Below are 17,332 nucleotides of genomic sequence, written 5' to 3'. Positions count from 1 at the left end.
AATTTCCTTAGCCTCTTTAACAAATATCACTCTCAATAAAAGTAAGAAGTGTACACAACAGTGATAACAGAGATTGGTATGTGGATCCTGGAAATCTTGACTTTTAACACGCAGTGGTGGGTACTCTTCCAATTCTCTTCCTTAATTTGCAGATTTCAAAGACTGAGAGCTCAATTTATTTCACCATGGCATGTATAATGGCTATCCGTTGAAATTGTGATATGTAATTTCATATGGAATTTAACAAATAGACATGTTTGCCATGCATTTATCATCTTCCTTGGTTACTTTTGTCCATACGTTTTATAACTTTTTACTTTTCAAAAATTTTAAATTAATATTTTTAAATCACATTCCAAGGGAGCTGGGAGCTCGAATTTGCAATGAAGATATCAATTTCCAAGTTTCATCCAACTTAGCTGTGAGTTTCTTTTATTGCTTTGATTCTAGTAATATGCTGGTTTTCAATTGAAATCAATCATTTTCTGATCCAGAATAGTTTTTACTCTTTTCTATATAATATTGTTCCATTCAATTTTAATATAAACAAATGTTTCCTTTATATCTAACAAACAAGTAGATCTATACATCAAAGATGGAAAGTCCTGCATAGAACAACTGTCGCAAATAAAAATGGAATCTGCGCACTTTAAAATTTCAATATTACATCATGGAATAAGGTTATAAGAAACTTTTATATTTGCAAACAACTAAGTAAGTAGTCAATCAGTATCCCAGTATTCAATATTAAATGTAATTATGTAGCCATACCTGAAGCTTGGCCTTTAAAGTCTGATCTTTGTCTTTTGGATCTAAAGGTCCTGCCAAGCCAATGGCAAATCAGAAATGGTACAGGATCAATCAGCTTCTAAGAAATTTCTGACATAGTTGTAAAAAAGGAATCATGATAAATGATTAAAACTTACAGTACAAACATGTAAATGGAACTAATAGAAAAGCACAGAAACTATTACAAGAAATCATTATAAGAGAACAAATGATGATGGATAAAGCATATTCTAATTGATTATGTTGGTACCCAAAAGTGCTACCCTTAAAAAAACTCTAGATCAATCATACGTGAAGCCAAATTTCAGATCATTATTGTCCTATCAATGTCAACTATGCTATCTTTCTTGTCAAACAATCAAGTCCTTAGATGTTGGTATGTCTTGGTTCACTAACAATGTCTGCAGGATGTTCGGCATGAACAATATCAAGCTCTAAATCCTAAAGGATACTCCAACACAGGCGAGGGAAGGAAAGAGTGAAGTTAAAAGAAAGACTAGGGTGGTAGATGCTAGGCAAAGGCATGAAGAATTAAGGTTAAGGCATGAAGGATTAAGGTTAAAGCAAATCCATTCCACTCAATGAGACATAATCATATATGGCGATCATCTTCCAAGAATGAAATCACCACTATGGGGAATTCAAAATTCAAGACAAGCAGTTTCAATGCTTACTAAAGACCAAATTCTATTTAAAGAAAAGTATTTTTTTGTTTTTTTGTTATCCTGAATTGAGGAAAGAAACACCAAAATCAGAAGTTTCTATTTTTTGAAAGCTGTTCTTTTGCGATTTATGTTTTTATGGCAAATGTTGGTGGATGGCAATGGCGAAAGTTTATCAAGGAACTTACCAGCGTCATCACCTGAAAATGGAATTCAGAAACAATAAAGGGAATAAGAAGTGGAATTTTTATCAAGGTCAGTGTTTTAAAATGAAAAATGAAAGAAATTGACAAAACGTTCAAAGTTTTGAGTTAGCCATTCAAAAATTTCTTCAAATTGGCGTTAACTAAAATTTCAACTTGCCATTAAGTGATCAATATCTCCACTTAAACTTCCACCTAGCGCCAACTTTGACAATTTTCATTTTCTAGCTTCAGTGTAATACCCTGAAATAAGAATTTTGATGACCATACTAGTGGCAAATATTCCAGCCAGATCTGGATTACTACTAAATATTAGCATTTACATGGACTAGGAGGTAAAATTCCATTAGATTGGTGCTCTACAATAACTTCAATTAATGAATGAAGGTACAGCTTGATCCAACACTCAAATTTCAGGCTATAGTACAAAAATCAAATGATCCAAGAGCTAATATTTTTTACATGAAGACATTGTGAAAAGAACATACATGATGATGTGCAATGAAGAGCTTTATTATTGTAACACAGGTAATTGGTAAAATTAGATGTTTTTACTAATGATCAAACCGATCATTAAATAGAATTACAAAGAACGAAGTTTCAAATAAGAAACTCGTCATAATTAGAAAGAATCTAATTATACAAGATATGCACAATATTGACCATTAAACAAAATAGAAACAAATAAGATGAAGATATTATTCTAATACCCTCCCTTAATGGTCAATCTATCTACTACACCAAGCAGCCCCCTGAACTTAACAAATTTATCCGGAAGTAGGGACTTGGTGAGGATATCTGTAGTTTGATCCTCTATAGGAATATACTGCAAATCCACGAATCCATCTTCAACCAGCTTGAGGATGAAGTGACAGTGAAGCTCAACATGCTTGGTTCTCTCATGGAAGACTGGATTCTTTGCGAGTTTCAGCACCCCTTGATTGTCACGAAAGAGGGGTGTAGGACCGGCTTGAGACAGTTGGATGTCTGAAAGCATCCTTTGAAGCCAGACTGCCTCACACGCTGCTTTGACTGTTCCTCGATATTTTGTGTCTGTCGAGGAAAGAGCTACTGCCTACTACTTCTTACTGGTCCAAGTGATAGCACCTATGCCCAAACTGAAGACATATCCGGATGTGGACTTTCTATCGTCAACAGAGCTTGCCCAGTCCGAATCTGTGTAACCGATGAGTCTAGGATCTTTGGTTCGTCCATAGAGGATACCAAAGTCTGAAGTACCCTTGACATAGCGCAGGATTCACCTCGCTGCAGCCCAATGTTCTGATGTAGGAGCTATCATGAAGTGGGATATGTAACTCACTGCATAGCTCAAATCAGGTCTAGTGGAGGTGAGATATATTAGACTGCCCACTAGTTGCCTTAAATCGGATTCATTCTCAACTAGAGAACCAGATTTGGCTGACAACTTCAAGCCTTTCTCCATAGGTGTAGATGTAGGTTTGCAGTCCTGCATTCGAAACTTGCCTAGCAGAGCCCTGGCATATTTGGACTAAGAGATGAAGATGCCATGAGACTTGTTGTGACCTAATTCACACATCGCCCCATCGCAGATGGGTACCCCCTGTTTTTCGCTTTTTAGGGTTTTGTCCTAGCTCTATAGTTTCATAAATGTCCATTTTCTGAGAGTTTACGAGTTGGAGTTTATGAGTTGGAGTTTTGAGGTCATTCCGAGTCAAATTGAGAAATCTTGCTCAAAATTGCATTTGAGTGTTGCCAAAGTGCTCAAAAGGTCCAAAGGGCGAGGATCGCAATTGCTTTGGATCATTTCTGACAACTTGCTATTTTTAGAAATCTCTCACTTTTGCTTTTTTCTGCTTTTTAAAAGTGGCATATGGGTTTTGTTCCTCAAGTCATTTCATCTCCACCCATTTTGTCGAAATTTGAAAATCTTGTCTCTAGGTATAAAAAACAAGGCTTCGAAGTTTTTGTTTTTTCGGAGATTAGGGTATTGTTCTTTAGGTCATTTTAGTCCTGCCGATGTTTTCAGATTTGAAAAATTTTGCTTCCGAGTATAAAAAGCAAGGGTTTGATTTTTTCTACTTTTTTCTGGAATTAGAGTTTTGATCCCCATGCCAAATTATTACTACCCATGTTCTCAAATGTTGAAAGTTGTCTTTAAGGGTAAAAAGCAAAATACAAACCCTAATTAGGGTTTTGTTCCAGAAGATCAGCCATATTATCAGTACCCATGTTCTCAGATTTCGAAAATGAGGTCTCCAAGTGCAAAACGCAGAGTGGAAATCCAAATTAGGGTTTATGTTCCAGATGAACCAGCATGGCAAAAACATGGCATGAACACTGTTGATCAAGAATTTAGATATGGCACATTGAAAATTTCGCCTAAGTTGGAGAAGTAAAAATGTCAGATGCTTAGGCAAGCTCATCAAGGCTCAAAGACAGACAAGTGGAATGGTAGATGATCAGCCAAATTCACCTAAAGATGACAAGTATGGAAGATCTTCAGGCAAGATCAAGGTTTGCCTAGGGACAATGAAGTTATCCAATGAATGGTAAACTCCTACCATTGGTCAACCTAACTCATGGCAAGAGTTACTCAAACTCCTACCTAAGGTTGAGCTTATACATATACAAAAATATCTGACAATCTTCTAAGTTCGCCTTGGTACAATGGCTCCCAAGTTGGCATGGCAAGGAAAGATGAACTCAAGCCAAGGCAACATGTCCAAGCATCGGCAAACTCCTACCATCAGTTAACTAACTCTTGGCATGAGTAAGTGAAACTCCTACATGGGGTTAAGAAGGTAAAACCAAATCAAAATGGACTAAAGTATGAAGAAAGATTGGAAGATAATTGTCTAAATAGGCCAAGGCGTTGATAAGGCATGAGCACATGGCAAAGCCTTTGTCAAGTCCGCCCTTCCTAGGGAAAGTTTAGCATGTCAAAGAACCTTCAAAGTCCGCCCTTGGCATCAGTCACTCCAAGTCCGCCTAGGTTAAATTGGAAGGAGGTTTGCCAAGTCCGTCAAGGCTTAAGGAAGAATGTCTAGGCCAATGCAGGGTCCACCTAGGCAAAGTTGAACTTGGCTAATGCACTTTGAAGTCTGCTAAAAAACAAAGTACAAGCAAGATGGCATTATATCCTCCAACTCCACCCTATGGGAGGTGTCACAAGATTCTAAAGTTCGCCTAGGCAAGTGTGGAAGGAAATCATCGAAGTCCGCCTAAAAACCTTCCAAGTTGACAAAGACACATTCAAAGCAAGTATGATGACATGGCACAAATAAAATTCGCTAGACAAAGGAAAGGATGGCCAAGATGGCAATAAAGCAAGGCTAAATAAAATTCGCTTGGCAAAATGAAAACATGGCATAAAGATTCGCCTTCTAGAAGCAAGTGATGATATTTAGAAGCTTTCTAAATTTGAAAAGATGAAAAGCAATCTCAAGTTCGCCTTCTAGAAGGACATCAATAAAACTCTCCAAGAAGAAACCAATAAAAGCAATAAAATAAAGAAGCTTTCTAGAAGAAGGATCAAGTTTGAATTTCTTGAAGAGTAAATAAAACATAAAATAAATAAAGCTTCCTCTTCCAAATTCGCCTTCTAGAAGGAAGCAAAGAGATGAATTAAAACAAGGAAATTTTCTAAGTTTGCAAAGATTGAAGATGATATTCTAAACTCGCCTTCTAGAAGAAAGCAAAGGGGATGAAAGAAGAGAATAAAACTTTCTAAGAATCGCATATTGAAGAAGCTTCCAAGGTTTGCCTTCTAGGATAAAGCAATAAAGTTCTAGAAAACGCCAAGGAAGCTATAAAACAAGGTTTTCCTTCATTAAAGGTTTCTCTTTGCAAAGCAAGGTTTGAAGCACAAGAATTCGCCAAGATTGAGCAAGGTAAGCAGCTTCCAAGCATGAAAGAATCTGATCAAACTATCAGATTTCAGACAGGGTAATGAAATCCACCATGGGGATAAGAAATAAAGCGTATCCAAGGGTTTGAAAACCAAACAAAATTGTCTAACTACTGTCCAAGACAGCAATCAATGTTCGACATGTCTGAGACTTATCCAAGTTCACCATAGACAGCAGATTGAAGGTTTGCTAAGCATGCCTACAAAGGAGAGCATGCCTTGATCATCTCTAAGTCCATCATTGAAAGGGAAAGATTATCCAAGTCTGCCATGAAGAAGACACAAGACAAACATATCTAAGGACATGTAAAGTCTGCCTTACCATAATCAAGGCCTTGTCCAAGCAGATCATGTCTTCGAAAGATGAAAACAAATTTAAAGATGGCACAAACTCAGTCAAGTCCGCCCCAAGATAATAGAATGAAGCACGAAATAAAGTTAAAACACAAGACATATGACTGTCCAAGCTCTTTCCAAATTCCCCAAGCCATGTCAAAGATTGTCCAAATACTGATAAACTCCGACCTGCAGTGAGCATGATGAACAGCAGCTAAGACAAAGTTGGCACATGGTCTTCCAAGTCCGTCCCTCCTAAAGCAAGACAAACTTGTCCAAGACCCTTCCAACTCCACCCTAGACATGGCACATGAAGTGTAAAGTCCGCCCTTGGTAGATTGGAAAGAGGTTGGCAAAGTCCTCCTAAAGCACAAGCAAAGATGTCCAAGCCTACTCCAAGTCCGCCTTGGCTAATGAAGAAAATGTCCAAAGACCTTGAAAGTCTGCCCAAGACATAAAACAAGGATGGCGAGATTCCTTCCAATCCCACCCTATCAAGATAAGTTGGCACAAGATGATCAAAGCCTGCCAAGACAAGGGGAAGGATAACTTAGGAGGAAGAATAACACACAAGCAAAGCAGTGTCAACACAAGATGATCAACATCCGCCATGAATAGCAAGCACATATACATGCTCATCAAGACATGAAGACTGAAGTAAATTCTAAGACACAAACCCTAAGGCATGACATATTCACAGTCAAGAAATTGACCAAAGCCTTGCAAGATTGATCAAACACTGACACAAATTGATTCATCTGGGCATAATGGAATATGTGAAGATACCTAGCCAGAGACCTAAAATTTGATCCATTAAACATAAAGACAACTAATTTGCCATGCAAGGAGGATAAAGTTTTGATCACAATTCACATGAAATTAGACCAGCAAGTTGAAAAATAACTTTTAGTTTCAGAATTATTTTCAACACTTAGAAAAGAAATTCAAGAATTTTGAAAATTCTAGAAGATTCTTTGCTTTTTTTGCAAAGGATGAAATTTTGGGAAGAAAATAAACTTTCCATTTTAAAAAGACTTAAAACAAAAAAACAAAAAAAATAATAAAATAATTAAAAAAACAAAAAACAAAAAACAAAACTTGTAAGAATCCGAAACTCTAAATATTCTCAACTAATTCACTCTCACAATTCACTATTCAGGTTGAGAATTCAGATAGCAACTGAGAAGAAGTTTTCTCTCAAGTTTGGGAATTTTTTATTTTCAAGAGAAATTTTCAAAAAAAGAAAATCTTCTAAGTATCGGAGGTCAAAAATTAAGTACTTTCTCTGATTATAAGACAGATTTTCAGAATCAAAGGTAAATTTCAGTCATAAAGAGAATTCAAAAACTCAATCTGACTGAATTTCCTTCACTTTCTGTCTTATTTTCATCATTTTTTTAAATTTCTTGGCCAAACCCTTCACTTTCAATCTGCTTTTTCACAGAAACTTAACCATTCATCAGGCTGAAAGTGAAACTTTTTGGAGAAGGGTTTGAAAATCAGAATTAAAATCTGAAAATAATATTAAGTTTTCATGTGTTTTGCAAGGAACACCATTCAGGAAGCATCAATGAAGTTTGCTAGCAAAGGGAGGCAGATGGAATCCGAGATCAAATCCAAATGGAAGAATGTCACAAATACTGACCTTGGACATATTGACCTGGAAGAGTTCAAGAAGAGAATGTATGGTCTTGATGGACACCTACCAACACCCATAGCCTGCCGGATGATGAGGAATGGCATCGTCCAAGTAGCCGGATTTCCTCTGGCCAAGCAATGTGCTGAGTTAATAGTTGAATGTGCTAGACACTACAATCCACAGTCAAGGGAAATCATTGCACCTGATGGAAGAGTTTTAGCCAACCTTTCAAAGCTACCCATCCAGGAATCATTCGGAATTCCAAAATACAATAAGACCACCTACAAGACAAAAGAGGATACTAAAAGGATTTATGATGCTCGGTCTGAGCTCTGTACAACCAATGTTAATAAATCATGGTTGGAAAAGAAGAGACCCCAAGGGAAAGTGCCAAAGGTTCTCTTGCGCCCGTACTTCAAGGAAGAGTATGGTGACATTATCCTGCTGCTGAATAGGCTAATGGGCAGCCCCAAGGGTACACCATTCGAAACATGGATGTATTACTTCATACATGAAATCACCTCAGGAGTCGGGATGTTTAATTGGTCTCATATAATCAGCAATAACCTTCATGAGCAGCTGATAAATTTGGAGAAGACAAAATCATTCTACATGAGTTCTTACATAGTCTATCTGCTAGCTATGACCTATAGATATTCCGGAGTAATTTGTAGAGGCTTAGTTGGCAATGGAGAGAATGAATTCCAGTCCTATGATTGTTACTCGCAACTGCAGCTTAAGGAGAAGAGCTATCGAACACATGATGCATTCCTGATGTACATTACAAGGACGTTGCAAGGAGGAACTCACCAGAGGTTGTCCCCTAAAGCTAAAAGTTTGATCAGCAGATATGGATCCCGGTTTATCCAATTTCCAAAATTTACATACATCAGGGTCCAAGGATTTGAAGGTCGTCCTTTAAACTTCCAATTTACCCAACCAACCTGATGGTTCTCCTTGAAGTTTTCAAGCAACTTGGGACATCAGAATTTCAAAAGAATAAGGCAGAAGGCAGCAATCACATTTCCATTCTTTATTGGAAATATGGAAGAATATAGTCCGACAGCGCAGGCAGCCGAGAGTGCCAGGTTAGAGATGCAGTGGTACCATTTCACATTCTATCGACCTAGAGCAAATTATGATCCTCATAACAATATCAGATCAGCAAATGAAGGAAGATTTAGACACAGGGTGGACATTGAAGATTTTTGGGCTAATGCCGCAGAAGAATTTGATATCAAGAAAAGTTTGTTTTCTAGACTATCAGTAAATTTCATCAGAATGACTGAACCTTTTCTTGTGCTAGATCTGTTGGAAGATAACGGAGAACATACTCAGCCCGACTTTGATGAGCATGCACCCCTTCCTCCTATCAAGAGGTCAGAGCCAGGGCATGCAGATTTAACCACTTTGATGCGGCCAGTTATGCAGTATACCAGGTGGCGGGTTGATCAACCGTGTCACAGGCTCAAGAAGAAAAATATAACTTTGACGTATACCCTGATGGAAGCGGCAAAAGGATATTCCTCAAATGAAGAAGCAACTCAAAGTGTTAGTGCTAAAAGAAAGGGGAAAGCAGTAGTGATAAGGAGCCTGCTCAGAAGAAGCAAAGGGTAGGGCCATCTCGTTCTGCCACATCTAAGAATGAAAAATATTTATTAACTATTAATGAGTCATTGACTCATTGATGAAGATAGACATTCCTTCTTCAATTCATGAGGAGAATGCAGAATCAGTCCACCAAGAAGATGAACAACCACCGTCTCCCACTGGCACAGAGATTCTAGAATCAGAAAATGAAATGGATGTTGAAGAAGGAGAGTTTCAAGAAGGAATGATCTCCCTTCGAGGTATTGGATTTGAAAAAGGCAATCAAGAGATGGAAGGCATTGAGCAGCCCACTGTTCCTGATTGGCTGAAGGAGAGGTTGAAAATAAACAAACTAGTAATAGAGGATTCAAAAGAGGATGATATGGCAAATTTCTTGGTCAGACTAGAAGAGGTTGCAGTGAAGAAACTAGCTAAGAGATTTTCCACCATACAAAGAGATGCGGCAGGCAACGTGCCAAAGGTAAACAAAGCAAAGGGAGACATTGCTCCTCATGAGTATGAGATCACCACTTTTGATTTAGGTCCAAGCACAAAGACCCAAGTAAAAGAGGACTTAGATAATTCAGTTGCTTCCATGAAGGCAAAGCTGGATGAAGAGACAGAAAAGAAGAATGAGCATATAAGAGAAGTTGAGCGCTTAAAAGAATATATTCGGCATTTGACTACTAAGTCGCTTGATCAAGCAAATCCAGAGGCTCTCCTACTTTTGAATTCACAGCAGGTCGTCAAAGGTTTTGAGGAAGATGCAGTAATAGCCAGAGAAATTAGAGATTGGATGGAAAGTATAAGAGAAGAAACAGCCAAGTTTATGGAAGGAATATCATCAGCATATGATAAAACTTCTTTACTTTCTAGGATCGAGAACATGGCAGAAATGTGGACTGACTTCCAGGATATCCAAGATAGAATCATCCCATGCCTTAGAGAGATGAAAGGAGTCTCATCTCAAGAGTTGGTTGATGAAAAGATAATTGAAGTAGAGGCTGCCTATAACTTCAATAGTTGGCACTGGACGCTAGTTGCATGGAATGAAGTCTTGGAAAAGGTGAAAGTTGATGCTGATAGAATAGAAGTACAGATAAAGGCAATTCGGGACAAGATTTTCCTTATAGTTGCAGAGGTACTTGGGAAGGAGACTATCCGAGAAAGTGATATGCAGTTGGAGAATTTGAAGATCAAAGTACAAGACATCTTCTTTGCCATCACGGGACCAGTCTTCAAGAACAATTTGGCTAAGGCGTCGAACCTCATGTCCATCAGAGATGCCTTTCAGAAACAAGAATTAGACCAGGAGATCACCTTTTCTCTATGTGCAGATGACTTGGAAGGGTTAGAGTTCAGGATTAACAAGTTGCCACATGGCACAATGGAGGAGGTTGACCAGATTGTGTCCAGATTTGTGGAATATCATAAGAAGGGGGTGCAATCCTAAAAGATAGCATCTTGTGCCACTTGTCTCATTTGAAGTTGATCTTTGATATTATTTTGGGAAACTCTATCTAGGGTTAGGTTGACTAGATCTCAACCGTCGATCTTAGATTGATCTCGGCCATTTATTTTGCTTTACTCTATATAAACTCGCTCTCTCATTTCATTTCAGTGTGGAGAGATTTATGAAATTGTTGCGTAGAGCTATTTGAGTAATAAAAGTTCATTATCAGTATTGTCTTGAAATCTTTTATAAGCTAAATGGTTGCATGGTTGCATATTCCCTTCAACACTTAGATTTAGATTAAATTTGCTTAAGTTATTTGCTTTAGAGTAGTTAGATAAATGATAGATTTGATAGTATAGATTGGTGAGATTTTGCTCATACTATCTTTGGATGGATGATTTCCTTTCAATGTGTAAAGTTAGCTTGAGCTTTTAAATGTGGATGCTTAACTCCTACTTTGAGTAATATTGTTCAATTGTTGGTATTATTCATGAGTGTGAAAATCTTAAGCACAACCCTAGAAGATTGCACCCGCTTTGCATAGTTGTCCAAGTGCGGCGAAACAAAGCGTCGTTACCAGTCTCACCTCATCTACACCATCTATTGAGTTCATAGGAATAGATTAGAAGTAGTTAGAACTCCTAAATCCTATCCTCTTTTATCCTTTTTTTGAAGTCCTAAACCAAAAAATCCAACAAAAAAAAACATACAGCATAAATTGTTAAATCTGCCTAAGTAAAGCTTGAATGATGCCAGTTGATAAGCGTAAGTCCCCCTTGAGATTTTCAACATACACTACCCAAGAAGCTATCCCACTAAAGTCGCTTGTTCACACATATAGACCTTGGAGTCGCCTTGTGATCTTTCTCGCAATCTTGGCACAAGTAGTGATTTTGTTCAGGAGAGGATAGAGTATCCTTGGATATTTTATTCTAATGTTTGGTAGATGATAAAACAGACACCAACAAGACTGTTGCCAAACCTCAACACCTAGGTAGTAGTGCAAAAGCCCAAGGTCGGTCATGTCAAAAGACTGACATAAACTCTGCTTGATTACCTGAATCAAGGATGCCAAACTGCTTGTGATAATCAGATCATTAACTTAGATAATCAAAATGATGATATCATTACCAATAGTCTTGACATACAAATTTGAGTTAGAAGGACACCTCAGGAAACCCTGATTTGTGAGGTACTTATCAATTTTCATGTACCATGCCCGAGGAGCCTGTTTCAGGCCATAGAGTGCTTTCACCAGTTTGAGTACCTGGTGTTCTTTTCCAGCAACCTTGAATCTAGGAGGTTGCATCATGTAGACCTCTTCCCGTAACTCACCATTCAGGAAGGCACTCTTGACGTCCATCTGATGGACCTTCCAGCCACACTGAGCTGCCATGGCTAGAACTAATCTGATGGTGCTCATCTTTGCAGTCAGAGCAAAGGTCTCTTTGTAATCAATTCCTTCACGCTAAGAGAAGCCTTTGGGCAACGAGACGAGCCTTGTACTTATCCAAAGTACCATCACCCTTGTATTTTACCTTATAGACCCATTTGCACCCAATGGGTTTCTTCCCTAGAGGAAGATCTGACAGAACCCAAGTGTTATTTTTCAACAAGTTTTGGTGCTCAGTTGCCATAGCTTGTTCCCACTTAGGTATCCCTTTCGCCTCTATGTATGTTTGTGGTTCATACACACTGTGAATGTTGGCCATGAGAGCAAAATTGACATAATCAGGTTGCTTGCTCTTCTTCCAAGCAGTTCTACCCTCGATGAGCTCATCATCATGAATATCAGCAAGTGTCTTAGCCTACCATTTAGGCCGGAGAATAGAAGTGCCAACATCAGATGCTCGAGGTGCAACAGGATCAGGTTCATCAAACAGAAGATCGGATGAATCCTGAGGAAAGTCAGGTGTTGCAACTGTGTGTCTAGGTGATCCTGCAGGAGAAGGAACTGGTGTAGGTGCAGCAGTGAGAACAACTAGAGCCCTCCCATCAGGTGGACCTAATGGAAGACGGACACCCAAGTCTGAAGCCTTCAAACGTTGATCCTCAGAATCCATAACTGGAGGAGAGAGCTGAAAATGCCCTTGACCCTCATCAAAAACCATGTCCCGACTGAAGATGACACAATCTGTCTCAATATCAACCAATCGGTAGGCTTTGTGATTATCACTATAGCCGATGAGCATGAGTTTCTAGCTCTTGGCATCCAACTTGGTGCGCTTAGCATCAAGGATCCAAACAAAAGCAGTGGAGCCAAAAACTTTTAGGTGACTGATTCTGGGCTTGCGGCCTGACCAGGCCTCTTCCATAGTCTTCTTCTTCACAGCCGCAGTGGGAGACCGATTCAAAAGATAGACTGCAGTGTTAACTGCTTCAGCCCAAAACTTCTTCGGAACATTCTTGTGTTCAAGCATAGACCAGGGCATTTCAGTAATCATGTGGTTTCTCCGCTCAACGACACCATTTTGCTAAGGGGTGTAAGGTGTAGTGAGTTGGCGCTTGATGCCATGTTGTTCACAGAAATGGGAGAAGGCAGAAGAACAGAATTCTCCCCCATAATCAGACTGAAGAGTAATAATATGATTACCAGACTCTTTTTAATGCTTTGAACTTTTGTAACACAACAAACACTTCTAATTTCTGATGAAGAAAATACACCCACATTTTTCTACTAAAATCATCAACAAAAAGTAGAAAATACCTAGACCCAATAACAGAAGGAGTAGCCATAGGTCCACAAATATCAGCATGGACCCGTTAAAGTACCTTAGAAGCTCTCCAGGAGTCGCCATCTGAAAAGGGAGTCTGATGTTGTTTGCCACCCTGACATGCTCTGCAAACTCCGAGGTTCTCGGTTTGGATCTCTAGCAGTCCGATCATAAGATCTTCCCGAACAAGCTGAGAAAGATAGTGCCCATACCACTGATGCCAGAGTGTACTAACAGAGGAGTGCTTGGCTACCATGGCAAGCTCCTGAGATTCACCTGAGTCAACTAGTCTGAAAAGACCATGATCCTCAAGACCCACAGCAACAGTTTTCTGAGTCTCCCGATCAATGATACTGCACTGATGTGAACTGAAGGTCACGTCTAACCGAGGAGAATGTCTCAGAATTTGACTGATTGAGAGAAGGTTGAGTTCCATTCCTGGAACATAGTACACATCGAGAAAAATTAATTTCCTCCCTCCAAGCTGAATCTACACATTGCCCTTTCCGATAACGATGTACTCTTCCCCTTCTCTAAAGATAACCAAATCTAAGTAAGGCTGAAAATCAATGAACCAATCCCGGCGATGAGTGACGTGGCGAGAGGAACCTGAATCAATATACCAGGTAGAGGATTTGACATGGTCGGCAGGTCTTTTAGCCGTGAAGGCGTAAAAGGCAGACTCGCTCTACTCAGTGTGCTCTGCTGCATTTGCTTTCGGCTACGAACCACTTTGCTTAGCCTGTGTAGCCAAGCGTTTACGGCACTCAAGCTTCATATGACCATACTTATGGCAGTAATTGCACTAAACATTTTTCTTCTTCGCGCCTTCTGATGATGGAGCAAAGGGTTTCTACTGAGAAGACTGAGAAGATTGTGATTTGCCTTTATCCTTCTGAAAGGATTTAGCTGTGAATGCTTGTTCAAAAGAGGATGAGCTATTACCGCTGCCGAACTGCTGCTTCCATCGATCCTGCTACAGAAGTTTAGTGCAGAGATCAGCGAATTTCAGATCAACACCAGTTGAGGTGATGTTGAGTGTTTCGACAAAATGCTTGTAGGACTTTGGTAAGCTCTTCAGAGTTATCACGACCATGTCCTCCTCCATTTTCCAGCCGATGGCTTCCAACCGGTCCCGAATTTTCTTGATCTGATTGAGATGATCCTGAAGGGATTTGTGCTCATCCATGACAATAGAGAAGAGCATATTTTTCAGAAAGAAAGCTCTACTCCTATTAGACGTCTCATGCAGCGTCTTGAGATGCTCCCATATCTCAGCAGCTGTTTTGTCGGAAGGTATCTGAGGAAGCTGATCGTCGGTCACTGAGAGCTTGATGAGCATAACAGCTTCACGATTTTGCTCATCACACTTGGTCTAATCAGGACCAGCTGCAGGACGTTGTACTTTGCCAAGAACTAACTGATCAATAACACGATACTCGAAAATGGTGAGCATTCGTTGTTTCCAGGTATTGTAGTTTCTGCCATTGAACTTCTGATTGCCCTCGAGCAGAATATTCATCAAAGATGCCATTATGGAAAACTGAGGTAAAATCTGGTTGACCGAATAATGGCACGAATATCAAGGCAAATTTAAATGCGTGAAATTGTGTAAACGCGACGCGTGCAAGAAAACGGAGGCAGAAAACAAGCATTGATTTCGAGGCTGATTGGAGAAAAAAAAATTGGCACTGATCCCAATGTACGGATTTTTGGAGGACCCAAAAAAATTTGACAGATACCCAAAAAACCCAAGGGACAAATTTTTGAGAATGGATTTTCGAAATATCCTAGCCGCTGCAAAATACAAAGGGTTTGTAAAAAACCTTCGGCAGCAGAGAAGAGACTGAACCAGATGCAAAAAATCGCGTTGCAAAGCTGAAAACAGGCTTTCAAAGCAGAAAAAATCACACCCAAACAAGAAGAAAGATCGCCACGAAAAGCGTAGCCAGAAAAAAGACCCAGATAGCCATCGCGCACACACAGAGCTGCGAAATCACGAAGATAAATTTCGCGTCAAGGCCGCACAGCCGTCACGCACACACAGAGGTGCGAAATCACGAAGATAAATTTCACGTCAAGGCCGCACAGACGGCGTGAAACACAACCTGCAAGCGCGCGAAATACTAGAACCCGTGAAACAGACAGAGCGCCCAGGAATAACAAAAGCCCTAGACGGGTTTTTAAAACTAGAAAATAATTTCAAAAAATATTTCACCTACGGCTCTGATACCATATTACTGTAACACAAGGAATTGGTAAAATTAGATGCATTTACTAATGATCAAACAGATCATTAAATAGAATTACAAAGAACGAAGTTTCTAATAAGAAACTTGTCAGAATTAGAAAGAATGTAATTATACAAGATATGCACAATATTGACCATTAAACAAAATAGAAACAAATAAGATGAAGATATTATTGTAATAAGCTTCATGTTACAAAGTTCCCATGTCAAGGAGGAGATTCAAGAGAAGAAGAAAGAAGAATTTGTACATTACAATTTGATGGAAGTTGTTCATCCAATGGAATAGGAGCCAGAATGCTATTGATATGTCCAAAAGGAAAGTCATATTCTTTCTCATATCAGCTACAGTTTGAATGCACAAACAACACTACAGAATACAAATTGTTACTCCTTGGATCGCAAATGCAAAAGACATGGGAATCCAACTATTAATAGTAGAAGGAGAAATTGAGTTAATTGTGAAGACTGAAGAGAGTCGAAGAACAGTTTCAAGTGAAGAAAGATAGATCGCATGACTATAGAAACTCCATTTGGGATGGGATAGAATTTTTCAGTGCTTTCTCCATTGAGTATATTTTGAGACTTTAATAGTATAGCAGACGCTTTGGCTGTCTCCGCTTCCTTATCCATTCCTCGTGCTGATTTCAATCTGTATATTTTCATAGTGGAATTGGTTTATCAGAAAGCAATTCCAGATGATGCAGACATTTGGCAAGCATTCAAGAATGTCATAGAATTTCTTGAAAAAAATTACGCTTTTAGCTTATTGCATTTTGACGGAAATTCTTCAACATACAGGGAAACTCTGATGGTAATTGGCAAAGATACAAATGATGAAACAAATTCTGAAATTATTCAACTAAAAAGGATTAAAATTCCCAAGGGTTTTTGTCTCTTTGGAAAACATTTTTGATAGACATGACAATATCTTCAAGAGCAAGTGCAATAACAATACCAGGTGTCTGCAAATTATGAACATATTGATAAGTCATAATTATGACTCCTGAACTTAGGAAAATGTTGCATAGCTGATGAGAAAGAAATGTATAGTTGTTCAAGAGGTACAAGGATTTGTTGTCTGGTCCTATGCAAATATTTTTTGGCCCAAGGAATTGTCTCACACCATTCCAATAAAGTTGGACACAAATCCCTTCAAGCAAAACCTAACTTGCCAATCCTAGTAAGAGGACGAGGACAAGTTCAAGTATGCTAGTACGACATTATTTTTTCCCGAGTACAGGTATGGATTTGTGTAAATATATATATATATATAATTTTAAATATATTGAAATTATAAAAACAATGATAACCATAATTGCCAATAAACAAGATAGTTAAATACCTCAAAATTTGCAAAACAGAAAATACTCATAAAATCATAATTCGCTCATTTGTCAAACTTCAATACACAATGAAAATTACAATCAATATTTAATAATTTTCATATTGCTCTTCATCAAGAGCATCAAAGTCAATGTTTGACTCAAATTCATTTGAACCACAATCAGCTACAATGCCACTTCCACAAGCCATCTCATATGTAGAAATTGCCTCATCTATAAAGATTCAAGTTGTGCAACAATAGCATCTAAGTCAGCATACTCAAGAGTTGAATCCCAATTCCTCATCAACCCCTCATTATAATCAGGTTTCTTATGTAACAAAAAATACAAGTTGGAGTGCACAAAAACAAAATCCTCAACTTCTTTTGCACCCAATTGGCTACACTTAACTAAGTAAATAAATGAGTATGTGCTCCTATTCCTCTCAATTGAAAAGCACTCACATGTAGAAAAGTTTAAC

At 38.7% G+C, this 17,332-nt stretch overlaps 1 protein-coding gene across 3 annotated transcripts in view; it reads right to left on the bottom strand.

The window, feature by feature from the left end:
* The window catches only part of LOC131079590 (uncharacterized), a 158,522-nt gene that overhangs the window by 103,770 nt on the left and 37,420 nt on the right, over positions 1 to 17,332 (bottom strand). For all 3 annotated transcript variants that reach the window (XM_058017584.2, XM_058017585.2, XM_058017583.2), the window contains exon 4: positions 772 to 821. In XM_058017584.2, coding sequence (XP_057873567.2) covers positions 772 to 821 — 50 coding nt within the window. The remainder of the gene's footprint in view (positions 1 to 771; positions 822 to 17,332) is intronic.

The sequence above is a fragment of the Cryptomeria japonica genome, chromosome 9, assembly GCF_030272615.1.
Source record: "Cryptomeria japonica chromosome 9, Sugi_1.0, whole genome shotgun sequence".
Classification (NCBI taxonomy): Eukaryota; Viridiplantae; Streptophyta; class Pinopsida; order Cupressales; family Cupressaceae; genus Cryptomeria; species Cryptomeria japonica.
This window is presented reverse-complemented; position numbering and strand designations above follow the sequence as displayed.